Raw genomic sequence first — 20889 nt, forward strand, 5'->3', positions numbered from 1 at the left:
GGGGGGGGGACAAAGCTCAGAGCACATTATGAAATTAAACAAAATACAGACCAAGGAGGGACACAATAAGAAACATACAGGGGGTTTCAGCAACTCAATAAAGAGAATAATGAAATGACGGGGCAACTATAACCAAAAAACAGACTGGAGAGCACTAACAAAATAGAGCCTGGGGGCACCAACAAAATAGAGCCTGGGGGCACTAACAAAATAGAGCCTGTGGCACTAACAAAAATACAGGCTAGGGGAGTACTATAACAAAAATACAGTCACGGGGAGCACTATACAAAATACAGACTGGGGGCTCTATAACAAAAATACAGTGACGGGGAGCACTATAACAAAAATACAGACTGGGGACTTTATAACAAAAATACAGGCTGGGGAGCAATATAACAAAAATACACACTTGGGGCACTATAACAAAAATACAAGCTAGGGGAGTATTATAACAAGGAAACATACTGTGTGGTACTATAACAAAATTACAGTCAAGGGGAGCACTATAACAAAAATACAGACAAGGGGAGCACTATAACAAACATACAAACAAGGGGAGCACTATAACAAAAATACAAACAAGGGGAGCACTATAACAAAAATACACACAACAGGAGTACTATAACAAAAATACAGACAAGGGGAGCACTTTAACAATCATACAAACAAGAGGAGCACTATAACAAAAATAAAGACAGCAGGAGCACTATAACAAACATACAGACTGGGGACTTTATAACAAAAATACAGGCTGGGGAGCACTATAACAAAAATACACACTTGGGGCACTATAACAAAAATACAGGCTAGGGGAGTATTGTAACAAAAAAACATACTGTGTGGTACTATAACAAAATTACAGTCAAGGGGAGCACTATAACAAAAATACAGACAAGGGGAGCACTACAACAAACATACAAACAAGGGAAGCACAAAAACCAAAATACAGACAAGGGGCGCACTATAACAAACATACAAACAAGGGGAGCACTATAACAAAAATACAGACAACAGGAGCACTATAACAAACATACAAACAAGGGGAGCACTATAACAAAAATACAGACAAGGGTAGCACTATAACAAACATACAAACAAGGGGAGCACTATAATAAAAATACAGACAAGAGGAACACTATAACAAACATACAAACAAGAGGAACACTATAACAAAAATAAAGACAAGGGAAGCACTATAACAAAAATACAGTCAAGGGGGCACTATAATAAAAATGCAGATGAGACACTATAACAAAAATGCAGACATGATGGCACTAAGGATAATACAGACAAGATGGAGCACAACACAACATATATTTATATATATAAAAAATATTTTGTGCCAATTTTAATTTTGCTTTTAGAAAATTCCTTTGCATCCAGGCCAGTGTTGGAATACAACAGCAACCTCAAGCTGAAAAAAGCCTCAATGAAATACAGGCGGCAGGAGGAGGACTGAATAACAACGGGTTTCATAAGACAGTATTTAATTTAAGAAATAAAAATGTTATATAATTTTTTTGCGCTGTTTATCTTTTTTTTATTCATTTTAGAAAGGTTATTTTTGTGGGTGAAGCATGGTGTCAGGGTGGTAAGTTAATGGGTAAGTAATGGTGTCAAAAGGGGTGGATGAGGTATGGGGTCAGGGAGTGGTGGGAATTATAGTGGATGAGCTATTGTGCCTGGGAGTGCTGGTGAATTAGGTAAATCACAGTGGTTGAGGTATAGGGACATTATTTTATAAGGCGTATTTTATATTTTTGCCATGGCCAGTGGCGTTACGAGGAGGGTGCATGTGGGGCACCTTCCCCTGGGCACCATGACAGACCAGGCAGAGTGGGACGCCACCGGCCTGAGCAATGTACAGTGTGGAGATGTGCTTAACACTGTAGCAGCAAGTGCTGGGATCAAGTGTGTGATCCCAGGGCCGGTCAAGGAGCAGCAGCGGGTGCTGCTTGCGGACCGGCAGCATTGAAGAGCGGCAGTACTTTTTTTGTTACCTATTTTTTCGCATCTCGCAGTGTCATGGCTGGCCCAGCCGGCGGGGTCTGGCATCAGACGCCACTGGGCGGAAGAGACATTTTCGGCGGCATGGGGGTAATTAGACCTTAAGGCTGTGGCACTGATAGACGGACATTAGGCCAGTGCTCCTATGGCTGTAAGTGACCCTGAGCAATAGGCCCAGGTTACATAAATAAAGGGGGGTGTTTTTCAACTTGCCTTGGGCACCAAAGCCCCTAGTTATGCCCTTGGCCATGGATCAAATGCAATCACCCCCTCCCTCTTTCCTCCTACAAGCTCGAGGTAGCTCTTCGGTGCATTGGCAGGTCCTGTCATCAGGAGAACTGTATGTCAATTCAAAGTTCTGAAGGAGAATGGATGGTGTTTTTTCACACCCCGCCACATATATTTCCTCTATGCAGAAGATGGGCTGATAGTGGCTGCTGTGATTTACGATTTTCCTATTTTATTTTGCTTTATTTATATAGAGCCTGAATCAGAGTTGTATGTAAACCCAATGCTTTATGTACAACTCTGATATTTAATAATCGTGGCATGCACAGGATCTGTAATGCACATGTGCCGATCACTATCTGCAACGGCGGCGGCAGTCCCCCCTCAGCATAACTGCTCTGGCCGTTTGGGGGCAGGGATGAGGTGGAGCTTCCTGAGTTTCCAGAAAATGAGGCGTGTTGGCTCTGTTTTCTGGGAGTGCCAAGGCCAGTGTCTGCATCTTCCCAAACTAATTGGATTGACCCCATTATCTGTATATTTAATTTTAGAGTTACAAAACAATTTACTGCTTTTTACACATTCACATGAACACAACCTTAAGGTTGCTGGCTGTATGTATTTCAGCGCTGTCAATTTCTTCTTCTTCCATTGATCTGCAGATCCGCTCCTGGTGTATACCAAACATCGGGATGCCGCTGTCGGTATTTTGACAGTAGGCATGCCGACAGCCTGCATTACATACCGATTCCATTGTATTGATGGGAGACTAATTTCTGAACTTGCAAATGGGAGCGAAAAATGTTTATGATGACTTTTCACAAACTTGTATAAAAACACGGCAAAATCACTGTACAAGCATTTTCCTGTACTTCAAAATTATATTAAGAGAAAAGAAGATTTTACTGCGCTAAAAGATTGCCCGATATAGATGGTAATAATCTAAACATTTAAAACAAATGTCATAAAATAATATAGTAATAGAACATATCTATTAGTAAAAAACAAAATCTTTTAATAATAACAATGGTATGTGTTACATATAAAAATGTAACACAGTATCACATTTATCAGCAGTGTGTCTTATTTCATATAGACATAACACATATCAAGCAGAGCAAATATAAACGCATAAAAAATATATATTAAAAACAAGAAATTTATTTAATATGATATAGCCGTTACTATTATCAGCCTCAACATTGTCCATTGCTCCGGTGAACTATCATTATCTCTGCTTTCCTTTGCAGCAAGTCACACTTGTGGCTATAAAAACCAAGCACTGTACGGCTTAGCCGTGGCCCCCGCCACGGAGGCACAGCCTGGAAAAGCTCCAGCTCTCCTACTCCTGATACACGGGACATCCCGGTGCGGTAGCTGTCAAGACTGCAACCTCAGAGTGAGCTTCTGGGCAGGTCGCTCCCCCGGAACAGAGACGGTACAGAGACACGCTCCATCCAGTCTCAGAATACTGCTTTGCCTCCACCATCCATGTGGGTCTTTATATTATCAAAGTGGATTGACAACTAAACAGTGAGTCTTTTCCCGACGGCTTTACCACATGTTAACTGGTTCAATTAGCCACCACTTGTTACTATACAGTGCTTGGCATTTATAAACGTCCTTCCTTTGGTCCACATCACTATTTGTTGCACATGATTGTGTTTTTATGCACTATACATATAAACTAATACTTTGTGGAACATCCGTGCAAGTGCAGATATACATAAATCTGAAGCAGCATCACACCGTACAGGGAATACCAGCTACAATAAATCTTTAATTTACCAACACGTATGGACATAAATTAATATCTCCAATAGCCAGATCTACTAATTTTTCAGTTGCTCCAGCAATGAAGAACTGTTGAGGGAGAACTAAAAATTTTTTTTTACAGATCTTGTGTTTTATTGTGTTTTTTTAATTAGTGAGACGCGGTTATATCATATTAAATTAATTTCTTGTTTTTTAATATATAATTTTTATGAGTTTATATTTGCTCTGCTTGATATGTGTTATGTCTGTATGAAATAAGACACACTGCTGATAAATGTGATACTGTGTTACATTTTTATATGTAACAAATACCATCCTAATCATTGTTATTATTAAAAGATATTGTTTTTTACTATTAGATATTTTCTATTACTATATTATTTTATGGCATTTGTTTTAAATGTTTAGATTATTACCATCTATATTGAGCAATCTTTAAGCGCAGTAACATCTTCTTTTCTCTGCATGTCACTGGTTAGCATCCACTATTACTGCAGCTAAAAGGAATTGCCAGAAGTAAGAGTTTGTATTATTTTTTATTTTTTATTGTCTGTATCTCATTTTGAAGCTGTATACATTTTTTATTTGTGTTATTTCAAAATTTTATTAACACTTTCATTTTCTGAAAAACACTTGCACACTATCATTTTTCAACTATTAATAAAAAGCGCAATAATTAGCCATTTGACACCTTTTAAAAATCTCCAGTACTTTCCTTATGGCCACTAACAGCCTTCTATATGGTCCTGCTATCTCAGTTGCCTCTTTTTGTGGGGTCCAGGGTAGTTTTCCCACTTTCATGCACTTCTCCAAGGTTGCGTTTGGTAGAAAAGTCGTGCGGCGTCGCAGTGACTACTGCGAATTGGCATTTCTAATTGAATCTCGCAATTCTCAGGTTCGCACTTTCGTGCGATGTCTGTGAGTTTCATGACACAAACTTGCATTTGCAATCTCGCACCTAATTGGATTGAGCCCAATGTCTGTTGTTTTCCTTATGCTGCCCATCCACTCGCAGACCATAAAAACGACAGCACGATTACGACATTGTAATTGTGCTGTCGTTTCTTTGTCTGTGATATGCCTACACTGTACGAGCAGTCGTTCAGTGCAGGCTCATCAATCATCTGGCAACATGCTGAACCTGACGTTATCATCAGGTTGACCAGCATGTTTGCCCGAAGATTGATGTCGGAAACGACCAGCGGGCGCACACATCGCTGGTCGTTTTTTACTTGAAAGTGCCCGATTTGCAGACGATTTGCAAGCGATTGCACAACAACGACGTCATTATCGTGCAATCGCCTATCAAAATCGCTTAGTGGATGGGTAGCTTTATATCAGCAGGGGTTTTTTTTATGCTTTATCATGAAATTCAACATTTAAAAATTCCCTTTCAAGAAATCCTGCATTGGTCTTTGCTGCTAGAGAGCATACAACAGGCAGCATGGCAGCAAATCAGAATAAGACAGCTGCATTCTGGACTGCTGACACACCTCTTTCATTTCATACATGGGCTGCTGAGGCACACCGCTTGCATTATTGACTACAATCCGCATTTAAAATGTGGTTGTAGTGTGATATTTTCGCCTAAATTCGCTATGCGAATTTAGGAGTTTTCACAGAAATTGTAAAAAAATCCCTTTCAGGGACAGAGCTTGTGATAAAGCTCTGTCCCTGCGAATTCCGTCCGCACACTTCTCCCTGTATTTTTCAGAAAAAATACAGGGAGAAAGTATCTGTGCATGCGCCGCTGCCGCATAACGCAACCCCCCCCCTGCACGCAATTCACCAGCAGCTCCCACAATGCCCCCCCTCTCGCTTATCTTTTACTTACCTCCTGTGTTGGTGCACTGGTGATGTCCTCTGGTGCTCTGGTCAGCTGATCTCCTGTCTCCTGCACTGTGACCACAGTCAGCTCTTCTATGCAGCAGCTGACCAGGGTCACAGTGAAGGAGCTGGAAGACAAGCTGACCAGAGTCCCAGAAGACATCACCGGAACACCAATCACTGGTCCCTGGAATCAGGTGAGAGGTTATTTGTTACTTATTTTTTTTTTGTGCAGTGATCAGCTTGTGGTCTATTTAGACCACACAGATGATCACTGGGGCCTGGCTCCTGGCCCTGCTCTGTCTGTTAGAGCAGAGCAGGAGTCGGGGAACCGGGGGAAACCCTGGATAATGCCATCTCCAGGTGGCGTTATTATCACAGGGCTTCCCGTAGTATTTTTTCACATTTTATTTTCAGTAAATCTGGGCATATCACATTTCTCATTACAATTATGGGAAACGCGATCTGCTTACTAAAAATATGTGATAATTAGGGTTTGGAGTAGAATTTTACGAATTCTACTCCATTACCCTTTAGTAAATTTATGTGATACTAAAATAATGTAAAAAGGGTGTGAAAACACCCTTTTTCACTTTATTTTAGTGAAAATAATGTTAATAAATAGACCCCTTGGTCATGTAAAAAGTCCAGGTCCCATAAGACGCACTCTATCCAATCAGATATTATGCTACAAGCAGGCTGTGCTGGTGGGAGCAGCAATAGGTAGGATTGCTGGGTCATGCAGCTGCGCCTTTGGCGGGGGGAGGACCTACCAAATCTCACTCTCTCTGTGCACACACACTGGGCTGGGGGTTTAGCTGTATGTCTCTTGCTAGTTGCTATTATACCAATAACACACTAAGTTTAGATCAGTGTTCTACAGTAAACGGGTGTTTTAGAAGTCACTCTGCTATATACTGATGCCTGTCAATCTGTGCATCACTTGGTTGTTATGTATAGCTGTTGGCAAATAATGGACATTTGTAGGAGTCTGATGGCATATAAGGGGCACTTGGAGGGATCTGATAACATACTGTATAAGGGGCACATGGAGTGATCGGATGACATAAAAGGGGAACGTGGAGGAGACTGATGATATGTCAGGGGCATCTGGAGGAGTCTGATGGCATATAAGGGGTATATGGAGGAGTCTGATGGCATATGAGGGGTATATGGAGGAGTCTGATGGCATATGAGGGGTATATGGAGAAGTCTGATGGCATATAATGGGTATATGGAGGAGTCTGGTGGCATATAAGGGGTATATGGAGGAGACTGATGGCATATAAGGGGCACTTGGAGGGATCTGATAACATACCGTATAAGGGGCACATGGAGTGATCGGATGACATAAAAGGGGAATGTGGAGGAGACTGATGATATGTCAGGGGCATCTGGAGGAGTCTGATGGCATATAAGGGGTATATGGAGGAGTCTGATGGCATATGAGGGGTATATGGAGGAGGCTGATGGCATATAAGGGGTATATGGAGGAGTCTGATGGCATATAAGGGGCATCTGGAGTCCATTTTTTTCCCTGGGTGCCATTCACCCTAGTTACGCCTCTGTTGGTGAGGTACTGTAGAAAAACTCTTCCTGTTGATCTGACTACATCTTTGCCTGTCCTTATATAAAGCACAATATGAAAATTACCAAAAGAAAATAATTAGTGCGTATTTCTTTATTTTGAGGAATTCTTATCTCACCGGCTGTACTGAGTCCAGAAGTTTGGTAAGTTGGAAAAACCTTCGTGAGCTGGATGCTGGGTTGTTTCTCTTGCAGGAGATAACACGGTCTAGCTCTTTAATGTAGTTCATCCGCAGCTCATCGAAACACTTCTGATCCTTCAGACCTTCCACAGGAACTGAAGACAAGTGGTATAAATACAGTATAGTATCAGTCTGTCCAGATTATAAACGTGATGCCGGTTACAGCCACATACCCATAATCCCAGCCTGGTGTTCAATATACAACCTCTAGGCTATAATCTGCAAAACTGTTTTAGGACCATGACATTTAGTCATGTCTGCAGATTAATAGACCCCCATGCCCACCTCATACAGCTAGTGCAAAGATTACAAGACTTGTGTCTCATGGTCATCACAGATAATGTCCACAATATTCAGTTCTGCTGTTTTTTTGACTAATAAAACACTGACCATGAAGGAAGAATTAAGTCAAAGTGGAAAACTAGAATATTTAGCTTTTCTGAGAGGTTTAGTGCTGCCCACCGTACTGAGGGCTGCCGGGCGTGGTTCCCTGGACAACCAATCAGCTGGGCACCACTGTGTTAATCTGTAAACTGTAATAAATTGTCTCATCTGTTATCTAAAGTTACATTCTGGTATTATTATCAATGCATTATGGTTTATTTACCATTTACTGTACATCTTTGTTGGATGTGTTGATACTTTATGAATTACAAATATTTATTTATTACTTCACTGCAGGGATAGCTTAGTAGGCTAAAGCAACATGATATACTTGCTGCTTACACCATATTCATTGTTAATCACAAGGCATTGAGACTGATACAGAAATACTTACTAATGCTAAAGAGAAGCAGAGCCTTCATACACAGGAACTCCTCCGGTGTGATCTGTAACCACCCAAACTCTTGGGAGAGATGACGCATTCGCACACACTGGCTGTACATGCGAGATTTGTGCATGCGATATCTAGAACATAACCAAAAAGGGACAATTTAGTATAATGACACTAAAGACAATGTTCTGTATTAAGATGATAGGTTTGGCTAATTGAATTTGCAGTTACCACAAGTTATCTCTTTAGAAAACTTTTTTGTTTTTTGTCTTTCTACTTTATCACGTTATAATGCAGTGTAGCCATCAAACAAAATACAGTAAAAGAACATAAATTTGAGGCACTAATGTGACATTATATGAAATTGTATTCTGTGTACATATATTCATTTATCCTTTTCATTATTGGAAAACAAGTAAACTCGAAGTACCGGTAATATAATATTCCCAAAAAAACAATGATGATGATATAATAATAATAATAATAATAAATAATAATAATCATCAACAAGTAAAAATGCAAAACAGCATTTGTCAGCAGTCCCTAAGTATTGGAGGCCGGCAGCCAGCCCCAGTGACCCACTGACCACAAACACAGCCAGCTTAGGATAATAAGGGATGGCTGGAGTAACAGTTCTGCTTGATAATAATCATATACCATGCCAGTTTTCCAAACAGTTAAACTACTCAAAAATGTCACTTGTATGCATCACTGATATTCATTGCCACTGGGCTTGTTGTTACATAGCAAATGCAGTACAACAAATAACATTGGTCCAGGCCCAGAGAATGCTCACATCCAAGCATGCAGTGGGATGTTCAGTATACTTTGGCCCCACACCAGTTCTATTTAATTGACCCACACAACCCAGCTACAAATGGGTCTGAGGCCCAACATTTCATCTGTACATCATGCTAGACATACTTTTCCAGGGCGAATGTAGGATTTTCTTTCTGGTAATGTGTTGTTGTTTTTCTGTTACTTCTTTAAACCATCTGTGGTCAGCTTCAGCAGCTGGACAGCATAGTATTGCAGGTTAGTAAGTGTTCCCTTACCATGGTTTCCATAGCATACCTCAGTTTCTCACCATTAATTAGTACCCAACACCACTCTAAACTCACCACTGATTGCTCAGTTTTGTTTATGGCCCTGGATGGACAAAGAGGAGAGGTCAGTGTTGAGAAGTGATCATGGGGATGCTAATGTTGTAAAGTTATGAGAGTGAGGGGAGATTTTATTTATTGTTTAATTCTTTATTTTTAAGTTTTGCAGAGAACGAAACTTAACGAACATTTGATTACAAGTTATGCCATAACAAAAAGCATAAGAACATAATATTTAAATAATTTATGTTTTAAATTATTTGTAATGCATTTATTGTGAAGTACAACTAATTTGCTATTTGTGTGATTATTACTGTGCATATTATCTTGCGAAGGGCAAGGGGAGATATAGTACATTGTGTTGAGGCTTGTAAGATGTAAAGCGGGCATAGGTCCTAAGGAAAAAGGGTGATGATGTTTGGTAAAGTGTTAAAGAGGGGAGGTACGGAGGTGAGTCTGGGGGTGAGCATAGCCTTGGTGTTAGTTATCTATTTTTACTTTTATGAGGTACCTTGTATTTGTGTACAGTATTGAGCATACAATTATTATCAAATTGTGTGGAACATCCTATGTTGTTATACTGCAAACTATTTATGAGTTCCTCGTTGGTTATAACCCAGATGCTGTTGATAACTTCCAAATGCCCATGTGTGTGTGTGTGGGGGGGTATGTGTGTGTGGCTATGTGTGTGTGTGTGGGTATGTGTGGGTGTAGGTGGATGAGTGTGTGTGTATTTTCCAATTAAATGCAATCTGGTGTTTAGAAGTACCACCTATGTCTATTATAAGATTGGCCATGTATTGTAAGTATGAGCCATAGGTGAACACGGAATGGGTATGTAGAGCCGGCAGTCGGGATGCCTCCTGTCAAAATACCGTCAGTGGCATCCCGATAGTTGGTATCCCGACAGGGGTTGGGTAAGTATACTTACCCTCCCCCTTCTTCCCCTAACCCTCCATTCTTGTAGCCTAACCCTAACCCTCCCTACCCCGCACTCTAACCCTCCCCATTAGTGCCTAAACCTAAGACACCCCCCTTTGTGCCTAAACCTAACACCCCCCTTAGTGCCTAACCTTAACCCCCCCTCAACGGTGCGTAACCCTCCCCCTAGGGGTGCCTAACCCTAGCTTCCCCCCCCCAAAACCTAACCCCGGTATGCTGCCTACACCTAACACCGCCTCCCCCCCCTCGTGGCTAACAGCTAAGGCACCCCTGACTTACCTAGTTCGGGTTAGCATCTTGTCTGTATTTCGGTGTCGGGAATAAGATAGGTGTCAGTATTTCGATGCCTAACTTAAGTCCCATGTCAAGCTTCCATCGTCGGGATTCAGACCGGCGGCATGCGTCCGCCGGTCTGGTAACTACATCCGGTGAAGACAGTAGTAGCTTTGGGTGGGTCAGGCTACAAGTTAGCACTGTGACATTACAGATTTGTGCTAAAATGCCACCCAGATATGTACCATGTAATCTTTGGGCAGAACAAATAGATATGGATTAAAAAAAAAAAAAAAAAGTTTGACGACAGTGTCTCCAGCACCGGTTGGAAGAATGTGGGGATATACAATGCATACAAAGTAGGACTAATAGAACTTTTGTTACTGTATGCTTGTTGGGAGTGTGTTCAGCAGATGTTACTATGTCAGTTACCCAGGCTCATGGGCCTGAAGTGTTACAAGTTTTTTTTCTTTACACACAGCAGATATCCTGTCAGTACTCACACTGATAATGCTGTCTCATCTTGCAGAAGATTTCTCATAATAGTGAAAAATGTTTTGCACTCTGCTACGTAACCATTATACAGTACTCATCAGAATGTGTATATATTGGCCATTTTATTAGTAGGTATTTCAGATAAGGCAACAGAGATATAAAAAATTGTTGCTATTTAAAGGTGTGACACGGTGATACAAAGTGAGTAACGTCTAATATCGCAAGCAACCTTTGAGCTGTATTTGAAACAAAAAATGCTACAGTTGTATTCTGATAGCTGTACCTGGCTACAACAACATTACAATACATGGTCGATCTCACATCAAGCACCTAAGATATTAGAACAACAAAACATAGAGGGGGAGATGTATCACACATGGGAGAGAGATAACGTGGAAGGAGATAAAGTACTATCCAATCAGCTTCCACCTGTCATTTTTTAAACACAGCGTTTAAAATGACAGAAGCTGATTGGTTGGTTATTATCTCTCTCTACTTTATCTTTCTCCAAGGGTTGATACATTTCCTCCAAAATGTATAGAGCGTATCCAAAAGTAGACTAAGAAATTTTTGATAGCACTATAGATCTTTTCAGTAGAGGTTAGACAGAGAGGCTCATATGTTTGTTAGATAGCGGATGGTGCATGTGTATCCACAGGCTACAGCTTTTTCTAATTACATATTTTCCTTGTCTTTCAAGGGGTGTAAGGAGATTTTTTACACTATGGCACAGTATATTTATTATTTTAAGTTCATTGGCACAAATCCATCATTCCCTTCTGACTGAATAAGCATAGCCCGAGCAGAGGTGCCAAAATGCCCCAATATAACCCCATCACTAACTGCCTGCATAATTCTGTACGGCCCACTTAATCATCTGTGAGATGAGAGTCTGATAAATTCATGGCTCATGGAAATGCAGGGAATCTGCAAATTCCTGTCAGATAGCTAAATCTTCCTGTTTTGCAAAGTTCTGCAATTCCAAAGGGGATAATTGATTATATCCCTGTAGCATCTGGAACTGATGCTAGGATGAAATAGTGAGTTCTGGCATGGAAGGAGGAGGGGCTACTGTTAGGGTTGAAGGATCATTTTATAAAAAAATCTCAAAATATTAGACAACATAATACAATGTAACAATAAAGATATCATCACAGATTGCTGTCAAACTTTGTGGTTAGATTTAGAAATCTTTACACATGGATTACAAATACTCTTTTCCAAAAATGCATTTCTGATTTCTAAATATATACTTTATAAACCCTTTAGAAATGCATGTCTGGTCCTGGTGTCAGGCAGTTACCTTAACAGCACTTTGGGTTGTAAGTAACAAGAAAGATCTAGTGTAATGTGTAATGTCTCTAACTGAAAGATTTTTTTGTACTGCTATGTCAGAACTATTCTGCTACAGAGAGAGACAATCAGCGCTGAAGGCGAAAGACTGAGGACTCAGCTAAGATGTGTAAGTTGGAACGGGCGTGGTTTTAAAGGTAGACAATATAAAGGTCGACATTCAAAAGATTGACACCAGAAGGTCGACTGGCTATGAATGTTGACAGTAAAGAGTTTAGTCGACAATCATTCTGTAGACCTATATTTAGGTTGACAGGGTTCAATGGTCACCACAGTCAAAAGGTCGACTAACATGCTGACACTAAAATTGTTGACACCTTTTTGTTATCTTACCCAAACCCTAAAAATCATAAAAAAACCATTTATCAACATTTTAGTGTCAACATGTTCAATGTCAACCTTTTGACTGTGTTGACCATTTAACTTTGTCAACCTAAATACAGGTCTACGGAATGATGGTCAACCTAATGACCATTTCTACCTTTTTACTGTTGACATTCAGAATGTGCCGACCAACAGGTATCCGTTGGGGATGTGGTATAAAAGGTTGACAATATAAAAATCGACTTTCAGAAGGTCGACTGTTTTTGAATGTTGACAGTAATAAGGCGACATGGTCATTAGGTCAACCATCATTCTGTAGACATGTATTTAGGTTTACGGGGCTAAATGGTCAACACAAACAAAAGGTCAACATTTAACATGTCGCCACTAAAATGTCTAAACATTTTTTTTTATCTTAGCCTAACCATAGATAATCCCTAAACTTAACCATAAAAATCATTAAGAAAATGTGTTGACCTTTTTTACTGTCGACATTCAGATGTGTCGACCTTCTGAATGTCGACCTTTTTTACTGTTGACCAATTGACAGTATACGTCGGAACCCTGGTAAACAAAGCAAATGGTGGGGTCACAATTGAGAAAACTCAACCAAAGTACAACCAAGAAGTTGCTCTTGGAGGATGTTTTGGTACCATTCTTTATTCATGGCTGTGTTCTTAGGCAAAATTGTGAGTGAGCCCATTCCCTTGGCTGAGAAGCAACCCCACACATGAATTGTCTCAGGATGCTTTACTGTTGGCATGACACAGGACTAATGGTAGCGCTCACCTTTCCTTCTTCGGACAAGCGTTTTTCCAGATGCCCCAAACAATCTGAAAGGGGATTCATCAGAGAAAATAACTTTACACCAGTCCTCAGCAGTCCAATCCCTGTACCTTTTGCAGAATATCAGTCTGTACTTGTTGTTTTTCCTGGAGAGAAGTGGCTTCTTTGCTGCTTTTCTTGACACCAGGCCATCCCCCAAAGTCTTTGTCCTGTGTCATGCCAACAGTAAAGCAGACTTTGGGGGGACCATTCATGTGTGGGGTTGCTTCTCAGCCAAGGGAGTGGGATCACTCACAATTTTGCCTAAGAACACAGCCATGGTACCAAACATCCTCCAAGAGCAACTTCTCCCAACCATCCAAGAACAGTTTGGTGATGAACAATGCCTTTTCCAGCATAATGGAGCACCTTCCCATAAGGCAAAAGTGCTAACTAAGTGGTTTGGGGAACAAAACATTGAAATTTTGAGTCCATGGCCAGGAAACTCCCCAGACCTTAATCCCAATGAGAATTTGTGGTCAATCCTCAAGAGGCGGGTGGACAAACAAAAACCCACAAGTTCTGACAAACTCCAAGCACTGATTAGGCAATAATGGGCGACCATCAGTCAGTATGTGGCCCATAATTTGATTGACAGCATGCCAGGGCGAATTGCAGAGGTCTTGAAAAAGAAGGGTCAACACTGTAAATATTGACTCTTTGCTTAAACTTAATGTAATTGTCAATAAAAGCCTTTGACAGTTATGAAATGCTTGTAATTTTACATAAGTATACCATAGTAGCATCTGAGAAAAAGGTCTAAAAACACTGAAGCAGCAAACTTTGCGAAAACCAATACTTGTGTCATTCTGAAAACTTTTGGCCATGTCTGTATTATTACTGAAGGATCTATAAAATGTTATAGTAAGAGGGGAAAACCGCTTTACATTTAGTGTTTTGTAAATAGAAAATGTTGCTAAACAACACTGGTCAGGGACAAGATACAATAAAATGTCAAATATTTTAAATATCTCCTATAGCACTCGCAAGGCCACCATAAGACCATAATATTGGAGACAATATGGTACAGATTTTGAATTTGCCTCAATTAAGACATGTTCCAAAACTGAGCATACATGCTACAAAGCCATTAGTTCAGTGTTTCCCAACCTCGGTCTTCAAGGCACACTAACAGTTCAGGTTTTAATGATATCCATGCTTGAGCACATATGGTTAAATCAAAATAACTGCGGTACTAATTAAGACACCTGCGCTCAAGTACGGCTATTTTTAAAACACACATGCCTACTCTCCCGAAAGTTGCAGGAGGGTCACGATTTTTTGGGTAACCCCCTGCACCCCCAGAAGAGTAGGCATATCTCCAGCACCTCGCCCACTTCCTAGTGGCGTGGGCAGGATAGGGAGATTTTACGGGCAATTTTCGGGTCCACAAGTAGGGGGCAGGGCTAAAATGATGCCCTCAGTCTGCCCCCCCCTAAACCCCTCCCCACACCCCGAAGATGTCAACAGAATCTCCTCCCCGGGCTTATTATAAAGATGGCAAGTACACCTTAAAACCTAGACTGTTAGTGGTAAATTTACTAAGATTGGAGTTCTATTTAAGAAGTGATGTTGCCCATAGCAACCATTCAGACTCCAGGTATTATCTTCTAGAAGGTACTAGATAAATGAGAACTAGAATCTGATTGGTTGCTATGGGCAGCATCACTTCTTAAATAGAACTCCCATCTTAGTAAATGTACCCCTTAGTGTGCCTTGAGGATCGTGGTTGGGAACCACTGCATTAATTAGAGAGGTCACCAGGAGAGCTATGGCAACTCTTTTTGCAAAAAGAAAACTACTGTTAAATGAAGTTCACATGAACTTTGACCCAGAATTTGCCAGAATGCATGTGAGAGACCCAAATACCAAGAGGAGGATTCTATGGTCCGATAAGACTCATATTGAACTTTTTGGCTAGGCAACATGGGCCTGATTCTTATATTTATGCTAATGCAATCGCAACTGCGATCTTTTATCTCAATTGCTAAACTAATTTAGCAGTAGAGGCTGTGACAAGCGCCGGAGATGCTACTGCTTACTGTGATAGTCTGACTCAGGGCCTTTATTTGTAATTGATTACGAATGTTTTAGAGTTGTTTTTTATTCAGTACAAATGACATAGACAAGGTTTAGAAAAGATACAGTAAATAATGTTTGGAGTAAGTGTTATATGTAATGAAATGCCAGAGAAAGTTCATTTGAAGTACTACATAAGGCAAAGCAACAGATTTCCTAACAATGGGTCTGATTCAGCATGGACCGCTATTCTGCTTATACGCACGCAACGCTGTTGCTAATATCAGCGGTGATATGTAAATGTCTGTATTCACCCACTTCCCCTTACTCACATCCGTATACTTTGACAACATAGCTAAACAATCGGTAACATCGAGTAACATCGGACCCATACGCAAACTGAAAGCAGGCGGCGTCTGGTATCGCAGTGGCTAATCTATGCATGCCCATGCAATGGCATTGAAACGCACTGGCATGCCTGCGTTCGCCCGATCCCCCCCCCCCCGTTCACCACCCACAAATGCCACTTTCTGTAAATCACTCTGCCATGGGTCTGCTTAGCCTCTGCAATCGCAGTCCCGATACATACGCATGCACAGAATGCAACAAAATCAGCCGATTGCGTGCGTATAAGCAGCGGTGTTCCTTGCTGAATCAGGCCCATTGTCTTTTACTTGCAAAGTAAAGGCCATTTTTACTACCCACAGGAAATACAGAAAGAAACACAAGTAAAAGCAGATCCCGGATACTAGATCAAAAATACTTCTGCAGTATTTCTGTTCTGACATCTCGGGTTCGCCTCACTATGTCCTGCAGAAACCACAAACACAACTTCTGTCTGGCTGCAAAACACACAATAAATAAACTTCAGTCTGATTTGTGCCAAATGGTCCCAGTACACAGGGCTGGAGAAACCCAGTATAACTGGCCTGGTAATTGTAGTGGGAGGGCATTCAGGGAGCTCCATCTGTATTGATTTTTTTTTTCCTGACATGGGTGCTGGTCTTCCACTTTGAGAGGGACATCAGAGCAAGCACAAGGATATGTGTACGTGTGTGTTCATTAATATGTTAATACAAGGGGAAATGGGAGAATGTGATGCTACAGGTAAAAGAGGGGAATATGTGTTGTTATAGATGGAGGAGGTAGAGTGGGCTGTTACAGGGAGGAAAGGGGAAAATGTGCTGTTGCAGAGGGAGGGTGATAATGTGCTGCTATAGGGGGAGAGAGGAGAGTGTGTGATACCCCTGGCTCTAACAGGAGACAATGGGCGTTGCAATATAGGTGGTTGTCCCCAGAAGGAGCAGCTACGCGTCAAAACTGAAACAAGTCAGCAACAGGACAGAGTGTTTGTTGTTGCACATGAGCAGTGGAGACCGTGAGATACAGAGGAGCGGAGTGCAGAGCGGGGTGGACTGCTGCATGTCTGCTGTGAGAGATGATAGACTGGGCAAAGCGTTACCCCTGAAGTGGTGAGGTGACAGAAGCCACTGAATAACCACTAATGGTGCGCTGAGTGACAGCTGCAGAAGCGCCGGCTGAGACTGAAGCTGAGAGCCAGTGTGTCAGCAGTGGGAGCTGCAGTTGAGATCCGTGGAGGCTGTGAGTGAGTAAAAGATCTGTAAAAGGGAGACATCCCTACTGAGCTGCAACACTACTGAGAAATGTTTAGGAGCTATAGTGAACTGTTTGAGAGCTACTGAGAACTGTTACAGAGTTATTGCAACAGTATATGAGAGATACTGAGAATTACTGACATACTGAGAATTAATGAGAGATACTGAGATTTGCTATAATTCAAGTACTATGTAATCCTGATTTGTGCATGAAACTGAGGGCCTGATTCAGAGATGTACGTTAATGCCGCCACAGATGCGAATTTGTATGCAGTGGCTGTGCAAAAATACTCAAATGTCACAGCCACCTGGATATGTATTGAGTTGCCCTACAGTGGCTTCACAAATCCAGGCGACTGCATACAAAGACGCAGCTCAGTCACAGATCACTTCTGAGTAACCCCATGGTTGAGCAGAATGGCCGCCAGGAACTGAGACGCCGGAGCAATTATCACTGGCAATGGGATTGCACTCACAGGCAGAGTCACACCCCAAAAACGAGCTTGAGTTTTTCAGTGTGAAGAGCAGCGGCCATTTTGTGTGAATATTGAGCTGAGTTAAAGAGCACTTTAGGACTGAGTTCTTGCTACTGTGCAGTGCTGCAGATAATTGTGATATATTGCAAATGGAACTGTGTTTATTGTGCCTTATCATTAGAAAGCCAAAGCTATTGTTCTTTGGAATCAGAAAAGAACAGCAGTAGATGGTAAGCTTATTGCTATTACTAATTGTGGATTACAAATACAGGCATGTTATAGGTAAATTATTCCAAGAAAAGAGTTCTGCAACGACAGAACTTTGTGTGCTCTTCAGAGTAAAAATAGTTTTAAAGGTTTTTGCTATATCTGCTAAGTAATAACCTGTGTTGCTATTACTTTATATTCATATTTTGTAAAGGTTATTATGTACTTAAAGTATAGTATATTGAGACAACGTAGAAATGGCATTTTTCTTTGTTATAGCCAAAGAGGTGCAGCAGCAGCAAAGATAAAGAACCTGTTTAATATGGTAAGAGTTATTGCCCTTGCCTATTCACTATCGTATTGCTAAAAATTGTGTTGAAATTGCTATATTACCTTTTGTGCTGCAATCACCTGTCATGTGTGTAGTAATCATTATTACAGTGACCTGCATTACATCTACATTCTCTTACCCCCCTTTAATAAAATGACCTGATTATTCTATTTACTATGGCTGTCACATTACAGTATGTCATGTTACTGAGTGTATTGGGCTAGCCTCTCTGCTACAGCCTGAGCTTGTGGGGTCATTGCCAAAGGAGCAGGAATATCCGCTGGAGCTGCCATCTACACCTAACTTATCTGTGCCCACTTCAACACCACAAGTGTGCAGCTACAGATGGGAGAGAGGAGAATGTTCTGTTACAGGGAGGAAGGGGATGATAATATGCTGTTATAATTGGAGAGAGGATATAATGTACGTTTACATAGGGTAGAGGGGAGAATGTGCTGCTACAGGGGGGAAAGGAAAGCTTCTGCTGCGACAGTTGGTAGAGGGGATAATGTTTTTCTACAGGGGGCAGAATATGCTGCCACAGGGAGGAGAGGAGAAAATGTGCTGCTACAAGGGGGGAGGATGGGGAATATGCTGGTATAGTTGGGCAGAGGGTATAATGTACTGTTACATGGGACAGGGGTGATTGGGACAGGATAAAAGACTCAAATCGACACTATCCTACCTACATTGGTATAACTAGAGAGGTGATGGAGAGATGTGTTATTACAGAGGGGCGGGAGGACAAATGTGTTACAGGGAAAGGAATGACTCGCTCCCTACATGACATCATCACACCCAATACATGGGATGGGCATGTCCCCTTAGTTCTGGTATAAAAGATTGACAGTTAAAGGTCAACAATGTCTAGATAGACACCAGATGTTAGACAATAAGTAAGTTGACAAGGACAAAAGGTTGACAGGGACAAAAAGTCGGCACAGTAAAGGTCGACATGGATAACGGTCGATTGGTATAAATGGCAAATGGTCGATGCATGTTTTTTTTTCTGTTTGCTAACCCTAATCTTTAAACCTCCCATTGGTGACTAACCACTAAGCGTCCCTCCTGGTACCTAACCCTAACTTTTGGGGTAAGTGTCTAACCCTAACTGTCGGGGGAAGGGCCTAATCCTAACCCAAATATAATAAGCTCCTCAATGGCGAAATATAAGAAAAGAAAGGTAATGCAATCAGTATTTTAATTCTTTATTGAAATACTGATTGCATTACCTTTCTTTTCTTATATTTCGCCATTGAGGAGCTTATTATATTTGTTTCTTTATCTCTATTAGAGAATATTACAGTCTTGATTTAATGTTATTGTTATTGTGTTATATGTTGTATGTGTCTTTGTATGTTATAATGTAAATGTCTTTTTTGGGTCAGATATGGTCACCAATTAATAGACGACCTATCGTTTTAATTGCTCTTATTAAAAGTTATATTTTAGGGGCAAATATATATTTCTAACTGCCCCCTTATCCATATTTATCAAGAGTGCTCACACTACAGAGTTTCTTTCTCTTCTTTTTGTCCATATCGTATTGCATTTAACTCTAGTGAGCACCGCCACTCTAGTTATTAGAATAGTATTTTTAGTTAACATTACAGTTTACTTAGTGGCTTTGTTATTCTTTATCTAATACAATACTATATTAATTATAGCCTGTGCGACGTATTTCCTTCTCCCCGCATTCCCTTTTACTGCATATTCTGTGAGGAGAACTGGAAAACATGCACTATTTGGGGTCCTGAGGACCAAGTTTGAGAACCTGTGATCTAGACATTGTCAACCTTTTAACAGTCTATCTATAGTCCGCATACCTGTCCCCTCTTCCCTCTGTTCCCATGGGGACTCCTAAAGAATATTTGGATGTATTGCATCACTGAGTATCCTCTTTTCCTGTAACAAACTATGGGGCATATGTATCAAAGCTTGATGTGAGATAAAATTGTGTGATATATATCACCAACCAATCAGCTTCTAACTTGCATTTTGCAGGCTGTGTCTAAGAAATGATAGTTTGGAGCTGATTGATTGGTGATATATATTTCACAATTTTATCTCACATCAAGCTTTGATACATATGCCCCTATATGTATTACAATAGGCACATTTGGGCTGATTCAGAGTCTCATGCTGCAGCCACCGCTTTTGCAACTTTTGTCATAGTCATGTCTGCAAATTTATGCTAATGCGAGTATAAGAAAGAACCATCAAAAATTGCACCTGCCCTATGTTTGGTGCAGATTCTTTGTCAGAGTATGATGCCTCATATGTAAGTGACACACCTGCTTCACTCCCATAACACGCTCATAAGACAGTTCATTTCCATGCATCTGAGCAGCCACCTCTCAGTCATCATCCAGGAATTGCCACGTTCGGAAAGTTGATAGATTTAATCACTGCTATCCTCCCTAGCATGGAGAAGGGTAATAGTTTCCATGTGTCTAATAATTTAGTTACAGATGCTATAAGAGGGGAGAAATGTATCTTATATAAAGTGTCAATTCATGCAGGAATTTGTACCCCTAGGTATATTA

General features: G+C 40.9%; 1 protein-coding gene across 1 annotated transcript in view; it reads right to left on the reverse strand.

Moving 5' to 3' along the window:
• The window catches only part of AR (androgen receptor), a 455147-nt gene that overhangs the window by 31709 nt on the left and 402549 nt on the right, over positions 1-20889 (reverse strand). Inside the window, exons 6-7 of the mRNA XM_088444238.1 lie at positions 8383-8513; positions 7542-7699 (exon numbers count right to left, since the gene is read on the reverse strand). Coding sequence (XP_088300364.1) covers positions 7542-7699; positions 8383-8513 — 289 coding nt within the window. The remainder of the gene's footprint in view (positions 1-7541; positions 7700-8382; positions 8514-20889) is intronic.

Source organism: Taudactylus pleione, unplaced genomic scaffold (genome assembly GCF_031769625.1).
Source record: "Taudactylus pleione unplaced genomic scaffold, aTauple2 ptg000352l, whole genome shotgun sequence".
In the NCBI taxonomy this organism is placed as follows: Eukaryota; Metazoa; Chordata; class Amphibia; order Anura; family Myobatrachidae; genus Taudactylus; species Taudactylus pleione.